This window comes from Fusarium solani (genome assembly GCF_023522795.1).
Source record: "Fusarium solani strain SB1 chromosome Unknown bctg00000004, whole genome shotgun sequence".
NCBI lineage: Eukaryota > Fungi > Ascomycota > Sordariomycetes > Hypocreales > Nectriaceae > Fusarium > Fusarium solani.
In genome coordinates, this window is record NW_027072152.1 from 4,021,394 (window position 1) to 4,044,495 (window position 23,102).

The 23,102-nt window shown below is 51.7% G+C and overlaps 8 protein-coding genes across 8 annotated transcripts; 2 read left to right on the forward strand and 6 right to left on the reverse strand.

Moving 5' to 3' along the window:
• Positions 1–161: 161 nt before the first annotated feature.
• On the reverse strand, positions 162–4,905 carry MRS44_008399 (uncharacterized protein; the record flags this gene model as incomplete). Its single annotated transcript, XM_065620897.1, has 11 exons — positions 162–1,037; positions 1,089–1,287; positions 1,352–1,463; positions 1,517–1,567; positions 1,617–2,210; positions 2,257–2,309; positions 3,093–3,301; positions 3,363–4,533; positions 4,585–4,655; positions 4,708–4,772; positions 4,845–4,905. The coding sequence occupies 11 exons, from the start codon at positions 4,903–4,905 to the stop codon at positions 162–164; spliced, it is 3,462 nt and encodes a 1,153-aa protein (XP_065476969.1).
• Positions 4,906–5,801: 896 nt separating this feature from the next.
• MRS44_008400 (uncharacterized protein) lies at positions 5,802–7,296 on the forward strand (the record flags this gene model as incomplete). The annotated part of the gene is made up of 2 exons (XM_046280021.2): positions 5,802–5,988; positions 6,044–7,296. The coding sequence occupies 2 exons, from the start codon at positions 5,802–5,804 to the stop codon at positions 7,294–7,296; spliced, it is 1,440 nt and encodes a 479-aa protein (XP_046133574.1).
• Positions 7,297–7,483: 187 nt separating this feature from the next.
• MRS44_008401 (uncharacterized protein) lies at positions 7,484–9,094 on the reverse strand (the record flags this gene model as incomplete). Its single annotated transcript, XM_046283485.2, has 4 exons — positions 7,484–7,952; positions 8,008–8,063; positions 8,121–8,735; positions 8,798–9,094. 4 exons carry the CDS (start codon positions 9,092–9,094, stop codon positions 7,484–7,486), a joined length of 1,437 nt encoding a protein of 478 aa, XP_046133573.1.
• A 624-nt stretch (positions 9,095–9,718) lies between these two features.
• Positions 9,719–11,362, forward strand: MRS44_008402 (uncharacterized protein; the record flags this gene model as incomplete). The annotated part of the gene is made up of 1 exon (XM_046283484.1): positions 9,719–11,362. One exon carries the CDS (start codon positions 9,719–9,721, stop codon positions 11,360–11,362), a length of 1,644 nt encoding a protein of 547 aa, XP_046133572.1.
• A 469-nt stretch (positions 11,363–11,831) lies between these two features.
• On the reverse strand, positions 11,832–14,185 carry MRS44_008403 (uncharacterized protein; the record flags this gene model as incomplete). Its single annotated transcript, XM_046283483.2, has 5 exons — positions 11,832–12,558; positions 12,610–13,271; positions 13,327–13,416; positions 13,466–13,928; positions 13,983–14,185. 5 exons carry the CDS (start codon positions 14,183–14,185, stop codon positions 11,832–11,834), a joined length of 2,145 nt encoding a protein of 714 aa, XP_046133571.2.
• A 593-nt stretch (positions 14,186–14,778) lies between these two features.
• On the reverse strand, positions 14,779–16,711 carry MRS44_008404 (uncharacterized protein; the record flags this gene model as incomplete). The annotated part of the gene is made up of 7 exons (XM_065620898.1): positions 14,779–15,009; positions 15,070–15,207; positions 15,266–15,463; positions 15,604–15,927; positions 15,981–16,244; positions 16,322–16,413; positions 16,498–16,711. 7 exons carry the CDS (start codon positions 16,709–16,711, stop codon positions 14,779–14,781), a joined length of 1,461 nt encoding a protein of 486 aa, XP_065476970.1.
• A 469-nt stretch (positions 16,712–17,180) lies between these two features.
• MRS44_008405 (uncharacterized protein) lies at positions 17,181–21,161 on the reverse strand (the record flags this gene model as incomplete). The annotated part of the gene is made up of 9 exons (XM_065620899.1): positions 17,181–17,759; positions 17,807–18,148; positions 18,205–18,389; positions 18,453–18,519; positions 18,574–18,861; positions 19,377–20,356; positions 20,412–20,587; positions 20,652–20,933; positions 20,989–21,161. The coding sequence occupies 9 exons, from the start codon at positions 21,159–21,161 to the stop codon at positions 17,181–17,183; spliced, it is 3,072 nt and encodes a 1,023-aa protein (XP_065476971.1).
• A 571-nt stretch (positions 21,162–21,732) lies between these two features.
• MRS44_008406 (uncharacterized protein) lies at positions 21,733–22,858 on the reverse strand (the record flags this gene model as incomplete). The annotated part of the gene is made up of 2 exons (XM_046269040.2): positions 21,733–22,280; positions 22,333–22,858. 2 exons carry the CDS (start codon positions 22,856–22,858, stop codon positions 21,733–21,735), a joined length of 1,074 nt encoding a protein of 357 aa, XP_046133568.1.
• Between the last annotated feature and the right edge of the window lie 244 nt (positions 22,859–23,102).

Here is a 23,102-nt window from a genome sequence, read left to right on the forward strand (position 1 = left end):
GAGGCTGTTGTCTATACAATTCCTGTAAATTATTTATAAATATTCTTGCAATGTCCTAATCTGTTACGCACGCCAAAACTGTTGGACCAGTAGGTTAAGGTAACCTTGGTAGATAGTTCGATTCGACAATAGGTAGTGTGTTCATAACTTCTGCCTTTATCTCAGAATTCCCACAAACTATCATTAGACTCCTGTCCCTCTAAGCTGTAATCGCCAATGAGGCCACTCAAGAGGCTGCCAAAAGCATCAGGCATACCAACATCAGCTATTTGGGCCGCCCACTGCGTAAGATCCTCCATATTCGGAATGGTAGAGTCCATAGGCGAAGTCGGCAATGGCTCGTGCTGCTTCCTCTCAACCAGCATAGCCATGGCTCTTGAAGTCAGCGCCTCGAATAAATCGCGGTATGGCGCGGCGCCTTCCCAGCGTTCTGCCATGATGGCCAGCAGCATGGTGCAGGTCGTAAACGAATTGCTGACGCTGTCGATTCTCGCGGCTTGCCGGACAGCAGGTGAAGTCCAAAGGCAGTGTAAGTTAGTCAAGCCTGCAAGAAAGATGACGTGGAGGGTCGACCAGGTATAGTTGATGGGCTTCCCGATATAAAGGCGCTTGCATGATTGACAGATGTCACTGGCAGCCTGCATGCACTCCAAAAACACCTCGTCCTGCACATTCTCGCGGTTTGTCAGCTGGCCACGGTAGAGAAACAGGATGGTCTCGTTGTAGGTCACTCTGTAATCCTCGGCATTTGCAAACACGGTCAGGGGAACGCCAGCCCGTTGGGGCTCAGGAGGTGTTGCCGCCATCCATTCATCGAGCTCCCTTCGCAATGATTGCACCTGTGCCTGGTAGCTTTCGTCGCTGTGACCTTGGCTGGCAGCATTGGAGTATATGGATGCGTAGATCCGCGCCCAGATGCATCGGATCCGAAATTGATGCAGAGCGTGCGACATGGTAGTTACTGGGCCGCCTGGTGGGCGAGGAGGCCCCTTCACTCCAGTCTCGGTGATGGATGAGTCGTCGATATCTAGTGGGAACTATAAACTATAAATAAAGCACCTTTAAACTTGTAGATGATCAAGACTCACTTCAGTGTCGACCTCTTGGATCGGGAGGCTCAGCGGAAGCCCGAGGTTGACGGAAGAGGCACAGTCCATCTGGTATGCGCACCAAAACACTCGTTTTCGCAGCTCAAGACGCAGGATGTTCGACTTCAAGTTGATCTTCTTAGGATTGCGGTGATATCCAAGTTCGATGCACTGACGCAGCGCAAGGCCCGAGAGATTCCTGTACAGGATCGTCAGTCTTTGTTGGTGGGATGCTCATTGCTCAACTGACCATACGGACGGACCCATCGAAGACCGAATTGAGAACAAGGCACAGCAAAGCAATGCTTGGATAGACTCGAGGCTCTTTTTGGCCAGAACATGATCGATGTATAGCAGAGCCGAGATGTAGAGTTGCTAAGCAGACACAGTTGGCCAGCTGCATTATCAACGCGATATGATGAACTCACTTGCGGGAAAGACCTCTTGTTGGACTTTAGAAGGGCTCCTATCGCGTAGACCTGTTTATCATTAGCCAAGTCTACTCGCATTAGATTTGACTGGTTCTACGTGCCATGTTGACGAAGAAGAGCTCAGAAGAACTAGCCACCATGGAATCAAGCCCCACAGCGTTATTCTCCCATTGCCTGAAAGTCGGTTCATGAAGAAAAGGGTACTGCAAATGAACGTTTTCGAAATAAGCATTGCTCAGCGCCAACCCAACTTCATAACTCGGGAGTCGGCAGGGGGCCAATGCAGATGCATCCATCTCCTCCAGGTTGGAGTCGAACTCGTTGGATGGTTTCTCTTGCACTGTCTGTCGAACACAAGCATGAATAACGCGGGAGAAGGAGAACATGGACGAAGGCCCAAAATATTGCGGTTCCGCCCCCGAGGCGTGAAGGCTCAAGACGCCTGCCTTCGATATCAGATCTGTAGCTTCATCATTCTCATCTCGATCCCTTGCTGGATAAGACCCAGCGACAGCACCGAAGTGGTTGAAGTCGCGAGAACGAGACGCTTGTAGTCCGGTGGGGGCTTGCGGCTGGCCAACTTGGCTCTGTTGTTGCAGGAGGCGTTCGAGAAGCTCGACGCGCTCCTCCAGGGTCTCAAGGTAGTTCCTTGGCAACTGGCGCTTGGTGGAGGGATCTTCGACAAGGCAAGCTGTGGGGCATCGTCAGCGAGAAAACGAGGCGATTCCCTCGCCTACTCACCAAGATCGAGTCGCTGGCAGTTGGCACACGACGGAACTTGGTCATCGCACTGGTGCATGGTAAGTATAGAGGGAGGTGGCAACTGGTTGATGGATGTGTATTACCTTTAGCTTTCTCTCCTTACAGCTTATGCAGGCTGTCTGGGCTCTGGGGCCCCTGCGTCGGGGAGGGGGCCGAATATGGGGCCTGTGGCGAGAATGGGGCAGCATCATAGACCTCTAGAAGTATAGGCTAGGAGGATGCAATGCTGAGAGTTAGTGAAGATCTTTGTGCTGGGAACTTTCCGTGTAACTGTCCCCCTTCAAAGAAGTGTTTGGAGATGGCAAGGTGACAAGAGCATGCGCTAAGATGATCTGGGTTGGTATCGGATTAAACAAACCCCGAATACCTACCTATGCCAGAGCACATGATGCCTGGTTCCAGGCGGACAGTAACCGGCGTCACGGGGACCTTCGGATGATGATGGAACTGTTGATCGTAATCAATTTAGAGGCGTAGGTACACGTAGAATCGATATGAGCGAGTGCCAATATTACGAAGAAGCCATCTCAAACAGCAGGGATATAGCAGCATGACCTCGATTAACGTAATAATTGTTTTGGACAAGTATAGAATAGGTACTAAGCATATACGGCCCAATGGTTGTCTGAAATCTTAAATGGATGGTTCCTTGGGGGCAACATATACACATGGCCAAACCGGTGATATCTTATCTGCCCTTGTAAGAGGGAGATAATATGATTTACCAAGACTTGGGCCTTGAAAAAAGTTCCCAGCAACCCATTACCAAGCCTACATAAGTCGCGGTTCAAATTGCCTCGCGGCAAAGTACCGATAGGTCTTGCGGAACTTGAAACGAAACCGCTTGCCAAAGGCGATAAAAAGCCCACTGCCAAACAGAATGGTAGTGATCAAAACACCCATCGTGATGTAAACATTCTGCAGTCCAACAGCCGCGATCCATGGTGGGAGGGCAAAGATGAACATGGTAGAGCACACGTTGCGGGTGAAAGTCACGCTGACCATAGCGTCTCCGACGATCTGATCGAGGTACATACATTAGCAATCACGCGCAGACTAGACGTCGACAAGATATGCTTACCTCGGTATAGGCGTCTGTCATGTAAGTCAGGGCAATAGTACCAGCCGGTGCAGTGCCGAAGCTGCACATGCCATAGCCGATAGCCAGAATAGGCCACGGCCAGCCGCTGTTGAGTCCAACGCCGAACAGGATCATGCCAACGGGCACAAATGGTGCAAAGGCCAGCATAACCCAGAGTCGCATCTCGGGCTCGTAAATACCCTTGTTTCGCTTGGAGAGGAACAGAATCAGCCAGTCGCTCAGAGGGCCGCAGATGAGAGTCCCCAGAGTCGACCCGGTGAATGGAGCCAGGCTCATCAGCCCAATCTGATCGGCATCAAAGTTGTAAGGCGCCCGGATCATCCAGTTGGAAACAGTTGTGCTAATGACGTTGGATGCAACCATCATGCCGCCGTAGACCAGGGACATGTAGAAGACACCCGGTACTGAGAAGAGGATCTGGAATGGTTGGTAACAGTGTCGGAAGAAAGAACCAAGAGAGCCCGGTGATACAGTCGTAAGTGCAAGACGCTGCTTGTATGTTTTTCTGGGTATATCAGGGTCGATACAAGCAACAGTCAGCTTGGGACCGGCCTCGGCTGGCGTTGTGGTACGAGCCAGCTCGGGGTCTTTCGAATCGTCCTTAGCAGAATAGGAATCGTGAGCGATATTGATGCCGTCGATCGCGGGCGGGACAAACTTGGTCTCTTCGTAGCCAAAGATCATGGTCACCAGGAGAAGCCCGAAGAAGATGGCGACCCACCACCAAACCCAGCGCCAGCCCTGAGAGATAGTGGCATATCCTGCCGCCGTGGGGGCCAGCGAGGCACCGATCCTAGTCGACCAGAAGTACAGACTATTCATGGTTCCACGCTGGTTCACAAAGAAGACGTCTGCAATGGTCATCTGAACCACAACCTCAGCCAGGGCGCCCACGAAGCAGCTGATAATGTTGACCATCATCAGGTCCACCACATTCTGCTGGCGGGCGGACCATATGGAAACTCCCATCTGGATGGCTGTGCTAAAGATGTACACAGGACGTCGACCGTACTTGAGGGCAAATGGGATGAGGACACAGGCTCCGACGGCGAGGGCGCCACAACCAGCGGCGTAACTGTTGTTCAAGGCATTGTAGCTGAAGCCCAGCTCTTCGTGCATGGGGCCCCAAGTCGGTGTAGCGACATCAATTCTGGGGCTGGCGTTAGCTTCTTCGTGTTCCACGGGGGCTGTCTTGACTTACAGCGCAAACACCATCAAGGCGTAGAAGGCGGCGAGGCCAAAGTTGGCATACTTGCGCGGCTTGGACCAATTCTTGAGTTTCGCTGTCAGTGTCTTGTATGCTTCAAGAGGTTAGACAACTAACAAGTGGATCATTTGGGTCTCGCGACGGCTGCGGCTGCAGGATGATCTCATTTGACCGATCCTCCTCTGCGACGAAGTGTCAGCAAGTGGAACAGATGTCATGTCCACTGATGGACGAAACGTAGTGACAGCTCTTACCTTCGAGCCGAACCGTGCCTGGGGGCCAGGCTGGATCATCATATTCTTCAACAGCAGGCATCGTGTAGATGAGATATCTCCAAGTCGCAAAGGCCTTATTGCGGTTATGCGAAGTGGTCCTGTGTCTCGGGGCCCAGGAGGAAGGCTGTGACCTTAAATACCTGCATGAACACCAAGCTCAGGATGCGGGGGACAGGGCGCTAGGACGAGGCTCGATACCTCAGCTCTGGCTTTGGTCTGTTGCTATCTCGACGTCCAAGTGTGGTCAAGGATTGCCCCAGTCTCGAACCCCCTTGTCCAGATAAGCTATCATGAGATGCGTGCCCGTCATGCGCGGGGTAACCAGGGTATGAATGCAGAATGAGTGTTGGTCATGCCGTGAGAGGATTGCTCGATGATAGTTTCGGAGCAAGTCTGGCTGGGGGTCCTGGAGATTCTTCCTCCGTGGGTTGAGTGGCAATTACCCTGGACGTTGACCTTATCTGTGGACACGGCGGGGCACACCGGTCGAATCCGAGATCAAGTTCCTATTGGTGGATGCAAGGTCTTGGGGACAGAACAAGTTCCGGTCGTCCAATAGGATCCTGATCTATCCCACCTCGTGCATCGGTATCTACCGGCGTTATTTCCGAAACCCGGGGTTGCTGGTTTCCTAATGGCTCGACGGAAGCTTCCAGTCGGTCATGATGGTATCAGTGGGTTCAGAGCCTGTGTTGGAATCCAAGGATCCGACCGAGGAGGTTCTCGAGGCGAGGACCGGCACCAACGGGTCAATCTTCTCGATATGTGCTGACCCGATACGACGCTTGTTCCGACAACCGATGTGTCATCGTTGACACTCTCATCATCACAGCGGGCGCATATAACGGTCCCAGACAACGCCATCAACCGTTCTAGAATCCATTGGCTCATCATTTCCCAAGCCCGCACTATCAGTATCAATATCAGTATCTCGACATGGCCACCCGCACAGTTCCTCCAGCCAAAACCGACCCCATCATCATTGTCGGTGCCGGAATATTCGGTCTAAGCGCTGCCATTCACTTGGCGGAGCGAGGATACACAAATGTGGCAATTTTCGACAAACAGCCCTACGAGAAGACCCTGTATTCATACTTTGAAGGCTGCGATGCTGCTTCTGCTGGTAAGTTACATCCCAACGCAAGATCTGCCACTACTAACTGGTGTTCATGATAAAGACATCAACAAGATCATTCGCTCGGCATACGGCTCACAGACCATATACCAAGATCTCAGCCTAGAGGCAATCAAGGGATGGAATTCTTGGACCGAAGAACTCCGGCGTGGTGGCTCGGCGGTGCCTCCTGGAATGTCCTCAACTGATGATCTCTGGATCAACAATGGCGACCTGTCGTGCACCGATTCAGACATTTTGCCTAACTTTGAGAAGGCAACCATCGAGAACATGAACAAAGCTGGGCATCACGATACACAGCTTGTGAACAGCAACGAAGATCACATGCGCTTGGCTAAGGAAAGAGGATTTGCAGCAAGAATGAACCCTTTTTCGCACAAGCTACTTGGCGTGATGGATACCACTGGTGGCATCACTTTAGCGGACAAGGCCTGTCGATTTGCCCTGCACAAAGCAAAACGGTTGGGGGTCCGTTTCACCTTGGACCCCGTCGCGGGCAAAGTGGCCTCTTTTGTGCAAGATGGGAGTGTCAAGATAGCAGGTGTTCAAACTGCTGATGGGAAGACACACCGCGCCGCGTTGACTATCGTCGCCTGTGGCGGTTGGACGCCAAGCTTGGTGCCATCACTAGACGGGTTGGCAGAGGCGACGGCGGGCTCTGTCGTCATCTTCAAGCTCCCAGAGACCCTCAGGCAGCGCTTTTCTCCAATCAACTTTCCAGCTTGGTCCTTCAAGATCGCCGACGGACCTGACGCTGGGTTGTACGGATTTCCTGTCGATGAGGAAGGTCATTTGAAGATCGGCTACCGGGGAATAAAGTACACCAACCCGCGAATACAGCTGGATGGTCGTGAACGCAGTGTGCCCGTCACGCGATGGACCGAGGATGAGCAGATCCGTAAGGTGCCCACCAAAGCCGTCGAGGTTATCCGCAAGTTCACGGACGAGTACCTGCCCGAGCTAGCAGACCTCGATATCTCGACGACGAGATTGTGTTGGTACACTGATTCCTTTGACAACCACTTTGTCATCGATCGAGTTCCCGACAACCAAGGCCTCATGGTCGTTACGGCAGGCAGTGGCCACGCGTTCAAGTATCTACCCACCATTGGCAGTTGGATAGTGGACATCATGGAAGGGAAGGGCATGGACAGACCAGCGGTAAAGGCTTGGCGATGGAGGTCATTGGGCAAGGATGGGAAACCAGTGAATGAGCTGATGGAGGGATCAAGGGGGAGGCGAGCATTGCAGAATATCCCTCTCACCTCAGGACAAAGCCAGGTCTCGAAGCTCTAGTAAGAATCAGTGGTAGGTACAGAAGGTCAAAATAGCTAGGCTACGGTGTTATACGGTATCAAATTTTAATGCCGTTTTGTATTGATAACTAACTCTCTTGCCATTGTGGCTGGCGGCCTCTTTTGGGGACGTCACGGAAGAGTAGAATTCTAGCTGACATTCCTTGCCTGGTCTATATGTGAGACGCTTATTTAGCAGCCTTTGCAGCCAGGATCTGGTCCACCTCGATCTTATGCTTGGAAAAATTGTCGACCAGATCGTCCCACATTTTCGGGTCATGCTCGTGTTTCTGGTCACTCTTCCACGCGTAGTCAGTGATGGTAAAGGCGCGACTGCTCTCGAACATGAAGGCCACTGAACCTTCCGAGATCTTCATGACCGGAGGGTCTTCCTTGGAAGCAGCCGCAAACTGCTCATAGGCGACGCCGTGAGGGACAAATCCACACTCAAACGAGACGCTCCCGGGACGGAATTCGTCCGATCGGCCATCATAGTCGCCGTAGATGAGACCCATGAGCTCAGAGGCGCAGTTGCGGTGGTAATATGGCGGCCTGTAGGTATGCGACGCAACATCCCATCGGGGCGAGAAGATGAGAAAGTCGGCCAGCGGAGCGGTCGGATCCCTCGACTTGGCTGTCAAGACGCAGAAAATCGAGCTAGCTTGTCAGCATATCATGGCCATAGTCAACATGCAAATGGAGAGGGACTTACGGGTCGATATGGTCAACTGAGATTGACCCAACGTTGACAAACTTGGTGAGATCGTACTGTATACATGTCAGCATACCGCAGCCACGCTGATGACCGAGGACTCAACCGCCCACCTTGTACGGCACATAATTCCCAGACCAGGCGATAACGTCGAACGGACAGTGACGCTGCCTACTCTGGAAGAACTTCCCTCCCAGTTTATAGGTGATTTCCCAGGGGTCATTCTCAGTGACCTCGTAGGCAGCAACGGGGTGAAGGAAGTCCCGAGCATTAGCAAGTCCATTCGCACCGAGCGGGCCCAGCTCAGGCAATTCAAAGTTGGAGCCCCAAATCTCGAGGATATAGCCTCGGGTTGGCCCTTCGACCTTGACCTTGAACCTCTGGCCACGCTGGATAACGCAGATCTCACCGGGCTGGACGTATAAGAAGCCAAATTCGGTCTGGATATCTAGGGCACCTTGCTGGGGCACGATGAGAAAATCGCCGTCCGAGTTGACAAAGGCTCTCTTTTCCATGCTCTTATTGCATAGAAAGACATGCGTGGCAAGACCTTCGCGGAGCGTTGGATCTCCCGACCCAGCAAGCGTCTTCAAGCCATCGACAAAGTCTTGGTCCTGACCATTGGGGATTTCAAATGGATTCCAGGCCAACTGGGTAGGAGAAACGTGTACCCTCGGGTTGGTGGGAAGGAAATTAGACTCCGTGTCAGGGTTGTCAGGCAGGTTGGTCTGCACATCGAGGACAAAAGTCAGCCGCGATCAACAGCACGTCTTTACACACAACTACTAACAAATCCCTGGTGTGCAACAGCAGGACGGGCACGGTATAGCCAGGCCTTCTTGTTGACGTGGCGTGGGGCGACAAAGGCCGAGGCGGTGATTTGCTCAGCGTACAGTCCGAAACGGATAGCACGGGGGCTGTTCTGGCCCTTTGGGATAGTACCGGGGACAGCCTCTGACTCAAAGCTATTATTGAAGCCAGATTGGTACTGGTATGGGTCGTTTGGCCGGGTCTCGAACGAGGGGATAGAACCGTTCTTCTGGGTCTCTGCCCAGTGAAAGATTTTTTGGAAGTCCTGGCTAGCCATCGTGTTTGAGCATAAACGCGAGAGTGCTAGTTGGCTGTGCAAACTAAAGTGCTTTCTGTGTAATGCATAACTTTAAGTTTTTAGCAGCTCGGTCACGGCAGGTTTAATATGACATTAATCATCCCCCACATCTAGACCCAGGTACTGGCGGTTGTGGGGTAGTTATCAGGTATCATGTCATGATCTGGGAAGTGGAGTAATGCGGGGTGACAAACTCAGCGTCTCGCTTCGTGGGACTCGAAGTCATCTTTCATGACAACCTAACCAACTCCTGAATAGTTATAATCTTACCTGATACACACCTCGACTCCAAAAGAGCAAGCCCAAAGCATTAGTGTCAATGATCTTTTTCCTAACGACAGTGGGCTTGTTTACCCCACAAATTAGTTAGGTCTAGGCCCTTTTAGATCTGATGGCAGGTTGTCACCTCGGTGCCATCAGAGACGGCAAGACAACCAGAGCTGGAATTATAACGTATGGTCCAAGTCCTGGATGTGTATAAATACATGCCTGATTTCTAGAGTGACGATCCTTTTCCCTACCTCGTAGCTTGACCTCCCAGAGATCACTGCACGAATCAGTCAATCTACTGTTAGTCTCATTCATCTCCAAATCATCGGCACCATGGGTCTCGGCATTCTTGAACCCCATCACCATACGGGCAGTGTGCCTGGGACTGTTGTTCTTGGGGCCGAAGAGGCCGAACGAATCCACGACGACCGAACACTGAAGCGTGGCACTGGCAAATACAGCGACATCATTCTCACACCGCAACCTTCCGATGATCCAAACGATCCCTTGAACTGGCCGCAATGGAAGAAATACGTCGCCTCCTTAATCCTCGTCCTTGGTTCCTGTCTGTGCGCCAGCTGCACAGGACCGTTGCTCAACGCAAGTCTCGCTGTCCTCGCCGTTCAGTTTAATCGGCCGATTGGAGACATAACCGTCCTCTCGGGATATCAGCTCTTGGTCGCAGGTGCATCAGGTCCCTTCGTGTCGGCTCTGTCTAGAAAGTACGGCAAACGTCCTGTCTTCTTCTTTTCCTCTCTGGCCTGTCTCGTTGGCACCATCATCGGATCCGCCAGTACGACCTACAACACCCTCCTTGCTAGTCGCATCGTGCAAGGCTTTTCTCTCGCCTCGTACGAGTCGCTCGTATTTACCAGCATCGGGGATCTTTTCTTTGTCCATGAGCGCGGTCTTTGGACCATGGTCATGGCGTTTACGCTGAACTGCGTGTCGAATCTCAGCTCGGTTGTTGCGGGCAGGATCACGCTAAGCCTGGGCTGGCATTATCTTTTCCACATCCTCGCCGCGTGCGTTGGATTCCAGCTGCTTCTTCTGTTCTTGTTTGTCCCGGAGACTTCCTACGTGCGCACCTCGCAACCCAGGCACCATGTGATTAACGTGGACGCGGAGGGTGCCACGGAGAAGCGCGCTCCAGATGGAGAAGACGCGTGCCGAGTGGAAAATATTGAGTCTGTACCGACAATCCCACCAAGGAAGAGTTTCTGGCAGGAATTGTCGCTCTTCAACGGCACCTTCAGCGACGAGAGCCTCTTTGAGCTCACCATCTCACCATTTGTGGCTTGCACAAATCTCGTAGCTCTCTGGACCGTCTTTGTCGGTGGAGCTGTGACATCCTTTTATGTTGCTATCGCGTACGTGATCGCTCAATTATTCTCACCACCTCCTTACTTGCTCTCCGTCGCCGAGGTCGGCTACGTGTCCCTGGGTCCTTTTATCGGTGGCGCCATCGGCTCAATCATCGTGGGTGCGCTGCTGGACCCCCTGAGTCTTTGGATGGCCAAGAGGAATAAGGGGGTCTTTGAGCCAGAATTTCGCCTGGCTTCGACACCTTTGGGTGTCCTCTGCGGAGCTGGCCTTTTCGGCTTTGGTGTTGTGTCCGCGGCTCAAGGCAGCATTTATCTTGTCGCCTTCATGTGGGGACTGATGCTCTGCGGAACTTCCTTCATCATCGGTCCCTGTTCAGCCTATACCATTGACGCCTTTCGCGGCATGAGCGGTGAGATCTTCATCGCAAATGTCATGGTCAAAAACTTCTTGTTCTACGGTTACACCTACTTCATGAATGATTGGACTGCATCCGCTGGTGCGAGAGCCCCCTTTTTCACCTTTGGTGGGATTAGTCTAGGGCTTGTGTTGTCTACGATATTGGTTTATGTGTTCGGGAAACAGTACAGAGGGTTTTGGCATAGGCATAACATCATGGAAAAGTTCAACATCAAGACTCATACGGATATGTAAATGTATTATTCCGGTTGGGAGGCCGGGTGGTAACCGAACATGTACTTAGGTGTTGTCTACACAACACTGGTAGTCAGATTCAATTGAAGATGCCCTGAACACACCAATTCAGCAAGATTCTCGTAAACGCAGGGTCAGAAATGAATGCAACATTAAACGTAGACGTCTAGGCCGGGAGCGGTTTCGAGTGGCCCAGCCGCGTATCTTGATGCCGTGATGTGACGAATTCCAGTCCTCATCGCATTTTAGGTCTAACACATTTATCTACACAATCGTGCATTTTGCCTGCATTTTTAATTCAGACAGTGAAGCTGCCCCTTAAATGTCTTAAAAACGGTCTATTGATATACATACCACGAACTATCCTGCTGAACTCCAGGATTCTAGCCGTCCGGCTTCCTGCTACAGCTGCATTATATCCTGCAATGGTAGGTCCGCATGCCACTTTCCAGAATTTACCCGCCAATGGTCAAACGGAGCCAGCGTGAAAAAGCATATCGGACGGAAGGAATGCGAGTGAAACATCTATGCCCAACTCCGCATCGAAACTCCAATCCCTGCCGTGACTCAGGTGGGGGGCTGCCGCAGCGCCGGATCGAGAATGAACGGAATTCCGTAGAGTAGGGGGCAAATCTGAATCTTTTGCAACTCGAGATTTGCTCAGGGATAAACTTGTCGAATAGACCAATCGAAGATAGATCTTTGGGGCCAGGCTCAAGAGACTCTTCCATTGGAAGGAATCACTAACCAGCTCGTTCGTGGCGGTGTAGAAGTCCTCCAGCCTTTCATTGCTAAGCTCGTGTCGTAAGATGCTGATGATGAGATCAATGACATCATACCGAGAATAATGAGCCTTCAAGATTTGAACTAGGCATTTCAGGCTCAGATTCTGTCGTAGGAGCTCTTGATCCGAACCTTGCAGCTGATAATGACTGGCGGTCGTCGAAATTTGGCAGTCCAGAGCATGCAGCGTCAAGGGTATCGCAGCGCATAGGACGACGGTACCAGGAAGAACTCGTCCCGCGCCTAGCTGAGCCAGCCTCTCAAAGCATTTTGTTAGAGCCAGAGTTGCTTCCTCAATCTCCCGCTGGTTTCGGGTCATTGCGGTAAAATAGACGGATAGTGGATGATGAGCAGAGTTGCACTGAGTCACAAGGCATAACCTCTCGTGGTGGCATAAAACGAGCCAAGCAGAACTATCACGTCAGTGACTCGGCGTAATAGATGTTTGAGAGGGATGAACTTACCAATAGTAAATGATTACTGTGTTGAAGTACAAGTTGATAGTTGAAAAGTCCCCCTCATCCTTTATGAGTGGTGAGCCCCCTTGGGGATTGATGAGATGCGGCAGACTATGAGATATGTCTTTGTACCATTCCCGGAGTTGACTCTTGACAGCAACGATTTCTGCCAGAGTTTTGTTGAAATCGCCAGGCAGCGGCTGAGCCTGTACAGGTGTGAGGTGGAAGACAGTGCTCAGCACTAGGCAGAGATGGAGAAACTTTTCTAGCAGCCCGATCAAGTGGCTTTTCAAAGTTCTGTTGAAAACTTGGCCATGGTTAATTTCATCCCTCAGGTCAGCTATTCCCAAAGGCCGATGAGAGCTAATGTCGAAACGTGTGCCATCAATCTGCATTCGTCGACCAAGGCATAACGAGGCCAGCCTGTCTTGGATGATGCAGCACCACCAAAGTCGTTTCAGTGGATTCTCATGATTAGAGTGGTGCGTCGAGGATGACGACTCATTTCGGTGTGCGCCCGAAATTTCTGCATGGTTAATGGCAATGGTCAACCAGACCGAGTCCATTTGACTTGCAATCAAAGTCAAAGATAGTGAGCCGCGAGATAGCAGGAGGGCCGCTTGTGAGAGAATGAGTGAGGACGTCTCGGCGTCGAGATCGTATAGAAGCTAAGAGAGAGTTAATTTGTGCCACAGGACAGTATAGTAACCTTGAGAAACGTACCTTGGCTTTTCTGTAGAAACAAGACCTGGCCTGCTTACAGTCTATGAAGCCCATGCTTTGAATGGTTCCGAGGGGGGTAGACTTGGAAATCTTTCGTCAGTGGTTTGAGCCTTGTTGATCAAAGTAGTATTTATCTTACATCGCACGATGCAAATAGAAAAGACTGAAAAAGCAGCAGTGAAATCTTGGGTGCCGATGGACTTGGTACCACACCGCCCTGGAGTGTCTTGCAGAACTCGACCTCATTCAGAAGAGGAAACAATGGGTGGACCAGACGGAAGTATTGTCGAACGATGATGTCCAGAGCCGGTCGACTGGGCAGGTTGAAACACCCTTGGGATGCAAGGTATGTGACGTCTGCAACTCGTAGACTGGCCCTGTTACTCACCTCGAGAAAGTCATAAGACGTGTAGTGTACTGAGCATGGTCCCTCCAAATCGGGACTGCGCGAGGACGTAGTGGGTGATGCAAGTTCATCTGGTGTACCCTGTGACACGGGCGTATGAAAGATACTCTCGACGGCTTGGGGCGGTGGTGAAAGCTGCCGGACGGGCTGTGCTGAAACTCCTCGGCCGGCATTGTCCTGTTTCCTGTTTTGGCAGCTGGGCCATAATCTGGGTTAGAACAGATTCAAAAGGACCCTTGTCCAGACTCACGCGGCTCTAGGTGCTGCAGAACCCACAACAACACAGTCCCACCCCTTCATCTTACAACTCGAACACGGCATGCATCCGAATGAAACGTCGCATCGAGTCTTTCTCTTGCGGCATCTAGCACAGGCTCGCGGTGCCTTTTTTCGACGAGTTGCCGAGGGCTTGGAGTCCTCGCCTCGTCTTTGCTTGTTCTCTTCACTATCCATTAGGTCGAAGCCAGGCGGTCACACTCGAGTGTTGTCTCAGAGGCACGTCCTACCGATACAAGATGAGGCTCTCTCTAAAGATTTGAATACGAACAACGCGGAAAAGCTTGGGGTGGTAAGTCTCCCCAACGATGGAAGGGGGGGTGCTCAGCCATGGGTGGGATTAACCAGGAGGGACAGGGGTTCATCCTCCCCACAAAGTCCGGCAAGATCCTCAAGCTGGTTAATTATCAAATGTGGGGTGCACCCGTCAGACACCCCGCATTCGATCCAAGTCACCACAGGAAATAGATCCCTCCACAGATCATGAAACTAATTGCTGGTGGGTATACCCGTGGTGCTGGGAGACATGGCACTGGATACAATGGGTTTTCCTCTCACAGAGACTCACTCGGACTACTTTTGAGTTGTGGCGGCTATGTCTGATTTCCACCCCCTTATCGTGCATCGCCTTCTAGCATCATGAACAAGATGGTTCGAGGCCGATGGAGTGACCGGCATCAACGATTGATCATAATAAACATGCTACAGTTACGGCATATAGAACGAATATTCAGCACGAGTTCAAAGACCTTTTTCTATAAAAGTGGCGTTTATGTTGATGTCTTGTTCGCCATGGTGGTGACAATGTCCATCTCACGCGGACCTCTGCGAGATACCTTGCACATCATGTTTCGTTGCTTAACCAACCAATAGTCCTCGTGAGTAACCTTGCTAGGGTCGCAGGCGACAAAGTCAAACTCCCTGACCAGCACAGGGACCAGCTTGTTCATCTCCAGCAAGCTAATGTTCTTGCCAATGCAGGTGCGAGATCCAGCTCCGAACTAAATCAACAATCAGTTTTCCATCCTGTCATGTTTGTTCGTGTTGAGGAGGAAACTCACCGGCATCCAGCATGACTCCATTGCCGAGAGCCTCTGCTTGTCCGAGTCCAGCCATCGCTCTGGCCGGAAAGCCTCCACGTCCTCTCCAAACACTTGGGGATTTCTATGTGCCACCCAAGTATTGATGCCAACGACAGTCTACCCAGCGGTCAGCGATTCATTTCCCAGACCTGTTGGGGTATCCAGTGGCACGTACACCCTGGGGGAAGTAGGTGCCGCTAATGGTAGCACCGCCTTGAGGAACGACTCTCGCGAGGGGGAGGCCGGTAGCTGGGTGGAGCCTCAAGGCTTCCTTGATGCATGCTTGAAGATACGGCATGGCTTGTGTGTCCTTGAAAGGAATTCGAGTCGCGTCACCAAGTTCCTCCAACTTCTGATCAATTTCGTCCCGCAGCTATGATTGGGTTAGTCAAGATCAAAATGCCTGGGCCGACGGGGGCATGCCTTGTCGAGGGCATCTGGGTGAGTTATCAGGTTGTACAGAATGGAACATAGAGAAATCGACGTTGTATCAGACCCTGCTCCGATGTTCACGAGGCACGTTGACTGAACCGCAGCAAGCGGGAATTTGGCAGGGTTGTCTTCATGCAACCCCATGGTCCTAGACAAGAAATCCATCCGGGTCTTTGAATCAGGGTCGTTCTTACGACGGTTTCGTGACATGTTGATTTGCTCTACGGTGAATGTTCCTATGCCGGCCAGGCCCTTGGTTGGAAACTTGGTCATTAGCCAGAACAGAAATCTGTGGAGCTCGTTGTAAACCCCAATCACGGCACAGTACTTGAGATACTCATGTAGATTGCCAAAGATGTCGTCTTTATCGGCACCCTCATCGAGTATGCCGAATCTCTTTCCCAACTTGACTCCCGTCAGCAGAAGGCTATCAGGTGCTGGTATTTCCAAACACTCACTGTGATCTGCCCAATGACATCAAATGCATAGCTTTGCATCCAGAATTGCAAGTCAAACGCTTGCCTGGACTTGGCAAGTTGATCAAGGCGCATGACAAGCATATCAATGCATTCGTCAACATCACCCTCCATATTCCTCAGGGATGTCGCCGAGTACAAGTTTGCCACCAGCCTTCGGTTTGAGGCATGACGCGTGGGATTCAAGTCGGTAAACAAATCCGTATGTGGTGCGAAAGGGTCACCGGATGCCTTGTACCATTCTGACTTGAGCGGAATAGTTAGCATTGGACTCGGTGCGAGAGGACAAAGCATTCCAGCCGTTTGATAATGTCTTCTCTCACTTTTACAAAACCCTTGGCAAGGCCGTAAATGACCTTTGTCGCCTCTAGGTCGTCGATGCTGAACTGATTCGGCGCGATTCTCACAATTGGGCCTTAGTTTGGCGTTATTAGTTGTCGCTCGTCTTATCTCTCCCACTGGCAGGCCGTTGAACAGCTGAGCTCATCTTCACACGTACCATGTTGTCGGTGAAGTTGAATATTCAGTTTGTGGAAACTCCCCTCAGATACACGCTTCATGTACCAGTATCGAGAAAACCTCGCGGCCATTGGTCCAGGGACATGCCGTAGAGGCGAAAAGAAAGGAGATACTAAACATTGCAGAGTCATAACAAGCAGGGTCCCAACGGCAATCATAGCCAAAAGAGGCAGTGTAATAAATTCGGTAATCATCTTTGCGGTTTAGCAGCTGGGAACAGTTGTGTGACTGGGCTGGACAGCTGGATGGGCTTGCTGGTCATCAGTCAGTTATCAACTGGCCGTCAGGGAGCCTTGTTCACATATCAAGCTCGATCCAGATGTGGGGTTCCCCGCAATTACGAACCCAAACACCGTGATAGGTATAGAATGTGCCAGCTAAGAATGGGAGTTTTCCCAGAAACTGTCAACCGTGTGACCACCTCCACGTGGGGTGAAGCGGTCTAATGCTACTGGCTAGGGCACATCGAGGAGTTTTCCAAGGCCTCCATCATGCACTGTGTCTTGGGGTGGCCTGCCAGGCCGCAGGAGCAAGGTAGCTTCATAATTACAGATACGGGGTATGCCTCGAGGTAGGAGCACACAGCTCCGGGCTCTCATCTGCTTCAATTTTCTACTTCAGGTCTCGGGGACTAATAGAGACACCATCTAGAGATACAGTCATCTAATTGAGGAGGCTGATGCTGCCTGTGGCCAGCGCGGCAAACACCCTGTCCAACCCAGTCGTGTCCTGCTGGCTGAGAGAAGCCACTTGACGCATTCTTCTCCGCGAGCCCAGGTCCTTATCATCAAGTGAATGGTACATGCCGAAGGGGCCGAAAGCTGCATATGAGTCTGCCGGCCAAGGATCTTGTTGGGAGATGAAGTCGATCCACGCTTTGCGCATGTGTTCCCCTGTTCGTCTTGCTGCGTCCGGCAGGCCCAAATCAAATCCTCCAAACAGAAAAGCCAGGTCGATCCCATGATGAGCTCCATTTGACGGTTGCCAAGGGTTCTCCTCGTCCACCAGGCATCGAAAGACGGGCTTCTGTGCTTGACGCCATTGCTTCGTCATCTTTTCCACTGGGAGAACGAATTTGTAGTCGTTGATGAAATCCAAGGCCCCGATCCTGCATGAGGATGATCTATCAGCGCGGATATTGTAAAGACTCTTTAGCTCGCTGCCGTATTGACCCGCCAAATTAAACGCGTTGTCGATGCGGTCGGTGCTTGTTGTCCATATACCTTCTCTCCAGATGATGGACTTGCCGAGGTTAGCCAACTTACAGAGTAATGGGCCGAGTTACTCACCTCACTTCGGACATCGCTGAGAAGAAGTCTCTCTGAACTACCTGTGCTTTTCTGCCAGTCTTGAAGCACATCACCGGCCACCAGAAACCAGGACTGAATCCCGGACACCTTTATAGCCTCAATCATGACCTCAACGGGAGCGGTCCGCAAATCGAAGTCTCCAAGGCTACGAAGATGCCGGCTCAATGTTTGACGAACAGATTGAGCTTTCTCCACTGGTTGGGGAGGCGACAAATACAATGAGCCTGACGACAGCACGAACTGCTTCGCAGGTGCATGAGACACGAGATGCGCGTGACTATACACAGCTCCGGCACTTTCACCTGCCAGAGTTATTGAGTCCTACAAGCGCAGCGTCAGTAACCATGGAGTAATAGATGGTGTCCAACATAGCTCACAGGGTCACCGCCAAAACCTGAGATGTTACGCCGCACCCAATCGAGCGCCAGGGCTTGATCGCGTAAGCCCAGATTCCCTTCACTCGTCTCATCGCCAAACCCAAAGATGTTAAGTCGGTATTGAACGAATACAGCCAAAATCGGTTTACCTAGCTTCAAAGAGTCCTTGACGATCGCAGAAAAGTCTGCGTTTGCTGTTAGCAGGCCTGCAATTAGCTTACACAGGATGGGGATGCTTTGCAACAAACCACAGAGCCCTGATGCAGCGCTTCCAAAAGTGACGGCTTGAGACCCCCCTTCAGAGCTAATGTCAGCCTTCATTCACATTCCGGTTGTCGATGGGGGTTATGACATGCCATGAATCCACACTATGACGGGCAGCCTATGCTGTGGCGATGCAAGATCCTTGGGCGCCACGATGTCCAGGTTGAGACAGTTGAACTCATCTTCAGGCTCCGTCGGGAGCTTGACATAAGAAGGGATACGAAGTAAATGACCAACATCAACAGGGACCTGTGGACATCGAGGGCTTTGAGTCATCAGAATCAGAGTTAGCGCCGCCAGCTCGTTGATTTCAGGCCACAGGATTTGACCAACCCATATTGAGTACAGTCGATCGTGTCCGGCAGGTTTGTTGGCGCAGACGGCAGACCGAATCTGTGTGAGATTGTGCCGTACGGAATCCCTCGAAAGTGAACCAGGGAATCGAGTTCAACTCCCGAAAGCGTACACTGTAAATCCTTGTGATGAAGTGAAACAGACATTGTTGCAGGATTTGGGGTAAATGGAGGCTGTCATTCAATATCGAGTGGAGAAGGATAAGGTAAGGAAGGAGAACGAGAGTGAAAAGAATTGAGAGTAATGGAGCAGTTGGGGGGATTCCCATATTTATCGCGATGAATGGGTGGAATCGGAGTTCCCTACCCCCTCCCTCGTTCGTCTCACCTAGTGTGGAAACAAACCCCACATCGTTTGGGAATTTCCCACGAGCTCAACAGCGTCTTCCTCGTGTGTTTCTCAGACCTCTTGATAAGAAATCTATAGGGAAATGAGGCCGTGGCTGCTAAACTAGATTTGAACTAGAAGTATCCTCCACGACGAAAACGGGCAGCGAAGAGTTGAATGCTGTACGGAAAAATTCAAGACTCTGTCCTAAACATGAATCCTTCCACCAACTTGACAAAGAAATCCAGTCCAACTATGTCCCCTAGTTCAAGCATACTGGCATATTCCTCTGTCAGGGTGTCCCGGCCTTCCGCGACCTTCTTGGTCCCATTCTCGTAAATGGCCATGCCGCCGGCTTTCTGAAAGTTGTCCCAGGGCGCATGGCCATGCATAAACAGAATGACGTCCTGGGCAAACTGTACAGCTGAGGCTCTCTGCTGGCTGTCCAGATGCTCGTTGTAGTTCTGGAATAGAAATGCAATGTCAAGTACGTGCGTGGTGTAGCCTTTGAAAGGGCCCTCCCACGGATTTGGCTCTGAGAACTGCAACAGGAACGACTCTCCTGGGAATGTCTTGGCCAACGCATGGGCTGTTGCGCGGTATCCAATGTCCGAGGCGAATTGGATGATGCGTAACAAAGCATCGTCGTCGCTTGTTTCGTCTCTGATCTTGTAGATTTCCAGCAATTTGTCTGCCACCTGGGACTGGTGCGGCAAATTCGACCGCACATGGTTAGAGAATGCGGCTCCGATCCCCTGTTTTCTTTGGAACAGACCCATGATTCCAAGGACGCTGGCCTGGTTTTTCTTCGTAAGCCGAAATCCAACTTGCATAGGAATGATTTGCACATACGTCGAAAGGGGCATAGCCGACAAAGGCAGCCTCGCAGGAAGTGTTCTTCCACGGTGGGTTCCCGTTGAGAATGGCGTCGAACGTTGGCTGGAATGGTATGAGTTTGCTATCCACCAAGGGGTGAACATTATGCCCTTGTCTATCTTTGCAGATAGATACTCGGGGGATGCATCTTTCAGGGCCTGGATTCGCTCGGCTGGAGAGCCACCCTCAACCTCGAGGGCTTTGAGGGCTTGCTGATACGGAATTTCAGCTGTTTCAAGCGGGGGTGGGGTCATGAGAGGAGGTGCGCCAGCTAACACAACAACACGCCATGCGAGCTTCTCATCAGGGCTCAAAGCTCGTAGTGCAGAGACTATTACGGAATGTAGTCAGTACGTGTGTCAAAGACGTCAGGATCGGATACCCACGTCCGCCTATGCTTTCGCCAGCGACCGTGACACGATCAGGATCACCGCCGAAACCAGAAATGTACTGTTTGATCCATCGCAAGGCTGTCCGTTGGTCATAGTGTCCGTTGTTGCTTTGAAAACCTGCGTCGCGTAGTTCTAGAGATGTGAGGAAACCAGACATGCCAAGGCGGTAGCTGTGCGTGGGTAAAGCCGGTCAGTGGATAAAAAGATGAGGAAGGTGTATGGACGATGCCTTACTTGATATTTATCGCGATGATGGGTTTCCCTTGCTGGGTGGAAAGTCGGACAATCTGCTTAGTGTCGACCTGGGGCCACCAGTTGGCACCAGTAAAAAAGCCTCCTCCGTGAATGAAGACCATGACCGGGAATTTGCTCGAGGGGGAAGCTTCCTGGGGCACAGTAATGTTCATATTGAGGCATTCCGTTCCTGAACAACCAGGAGGCTCAGGTTTGGGAAGAGCCTTCTGGATGATCAGGTGTTCGATATCAACCCCAGCAGGATCTGATATGGCTTGAGGGCTATAGTAATGGCTTCAGTGTCATGTTTGCATGAAGACAGTTCTGAGTTCTTTACCCATGCTTTACGGCAACGAGGCCACTGCCATCATAAGACGGCAGCTTCGCGTTGTCGAACCAATGATCTAAAACGCCATACTTAACGCCGAGGAACTGAACAACACCGTCTGCCTCGTTGCCTTGGACATTTCCGATTACCGGGTGATAGTATCTTCCTGACGCAGAACCCATGGCGTGTCACGTTTGCAGTAGCGTAGAGAAATGAGGAGTTGAGAGACTGAGGTGAGGTAGGCGTAACCCTGGCGGCCATGGGCATCCCTCTCTTGAGAGGCTACTTAATATGTGTGAGCAAGTACTCCTCCACAGCTATACAGCAAGGTACACACGGGGTCACGACGGAAACACACATTCGCGTGCGTCACTCAGACACATCCTGCTAACCCTGGACTACCCCACATTCGATGAGGATTAGCGTGGTATCAGAGTGGGGATACCCCATATTTGAATCATGCGGTTAAGGTCTGTCTCTGTTCCAGGGGGAACCCCACATTAGAGGCTGGCTTCCGGGAATCTAGGGTAGGGCACCGTTGTGTGCATGGAGCGCGGGCAGACGGCAGGCATAATCATACTGAGGAGCTTGTGTTAGTCAGGTAACTAAACGAAATGCCTAGCACGGAAATAATTTCTATCTACGGCTAACTTAGGCGATTCTTGACATGAGGGGTGAGTTAAATAGACTAAATCGTCAATGTACTTGCGTGCTGGTCGTGTTATCGACTTGCACACGAATCAAGTGAGCCCTTCATAGAAAATATTGAGCATCCTCACCCGCCCATGCACGTCGGATCAGCTCGCGGATAGCCCTTCGTTCGAGTGGCCGCGGGTTCTTGTACGGGTTCGACATCACAAGGTCGGCGGCCTTGTCGATCCCTCTCTCCGGCATACCGTACCCCCGCAGGCTTGAGTCAATCTTGAGTCGCCGATAGAGACTAATCATTCCCCTGACGGCATCTCCCCCAGAGTCCGGTAGTGCCGACGCGATCTTTGCCATTGGCCCCGGCACGGCCGGAGCGTTGAACGCCAGGGCATGTGGAAGGACCGTAACGTGCGTTTCGGCATGCGGGAGATTGAAAGTGCCGCCCAGAGTGTGACACAACTTGTGGTGCAATCCCATGTCAACGCTTCCCAGGCAAATTCCACACAGCCACGCCCCGTAAAGAGCCTCATATCGTGCATCGTCGTTCTGGTCATCCTCCTGCAACACGGGCAGCGCCTTGGCGAGGTTGCGGATTCCCTCGACCGCCATCAGGTCGATAATTGGGTTTGTGTTGCTTGCGTAGAGGGCCTCAACTTTGTGATGCATTAGCTGTTGTCTCCTGCGGCTCATGTGAGGGGGGCGTACCTGCGTGGGCGATTGCATTGATGCCACTATAGACAGAAAGTCGAACTGGAAGCGAACGCGTTAGGTCAATGTCGTAGACAACACTCTCGGGAAGGATCCGAGAGTCACGCCTTGTAACCTTGCGCCCCTGGTCCGTCTCGCCGAGGATCGGAGTCATTTCGCTGCCAGCATAGGTGGTCGGGACGCAGAGATGCGGCAGGCCGGTTCGTACACTGATGGCTTTGCCCAGGCCGATGGTGCTGCCTCCGCCGATGGATACGATGCTATCTATCATCTTCTCCTTTGCTACCCGGACGGCCTTTTCGGTCACGGAGATCGGCGTGTGCATCGTCGCCTCGCTGAAAACGGCCGCTGCGGCTTGCCCGATAAGACTTTTGATCCGCCCTGCTTCATCCACTTGCTGCGGAGTGGAAAGAATCATGACGGCCTTGGCATTCAGCTTTTCGAGCGCCGAGGGGAGCTGCTGAATTGTTCCTCTACCAAACAGCACGCGGTATGCTCCGCCGACGTACTCGAATGTACTCATTTTGATCGGTTAGGCTTGCAGGAGTTGATCGGTTCTGACTGTTCAGAAGATTTGGGTATCAACAAATGCTATCGGCTGAAGACTCCTTATCTAGTGATGCCAGGTACCCCACACTCCTTGTCTGCATTTCCATGTGGGGTGTTCAAAGGGCATTTCTCCTCCACTGAGATCCGAACCTCGTGTGGTTCGGGAGAGGAGAAAGCCCCAGAACGACAAGTCGTCCCTGTTCAACCATAGCCAACTA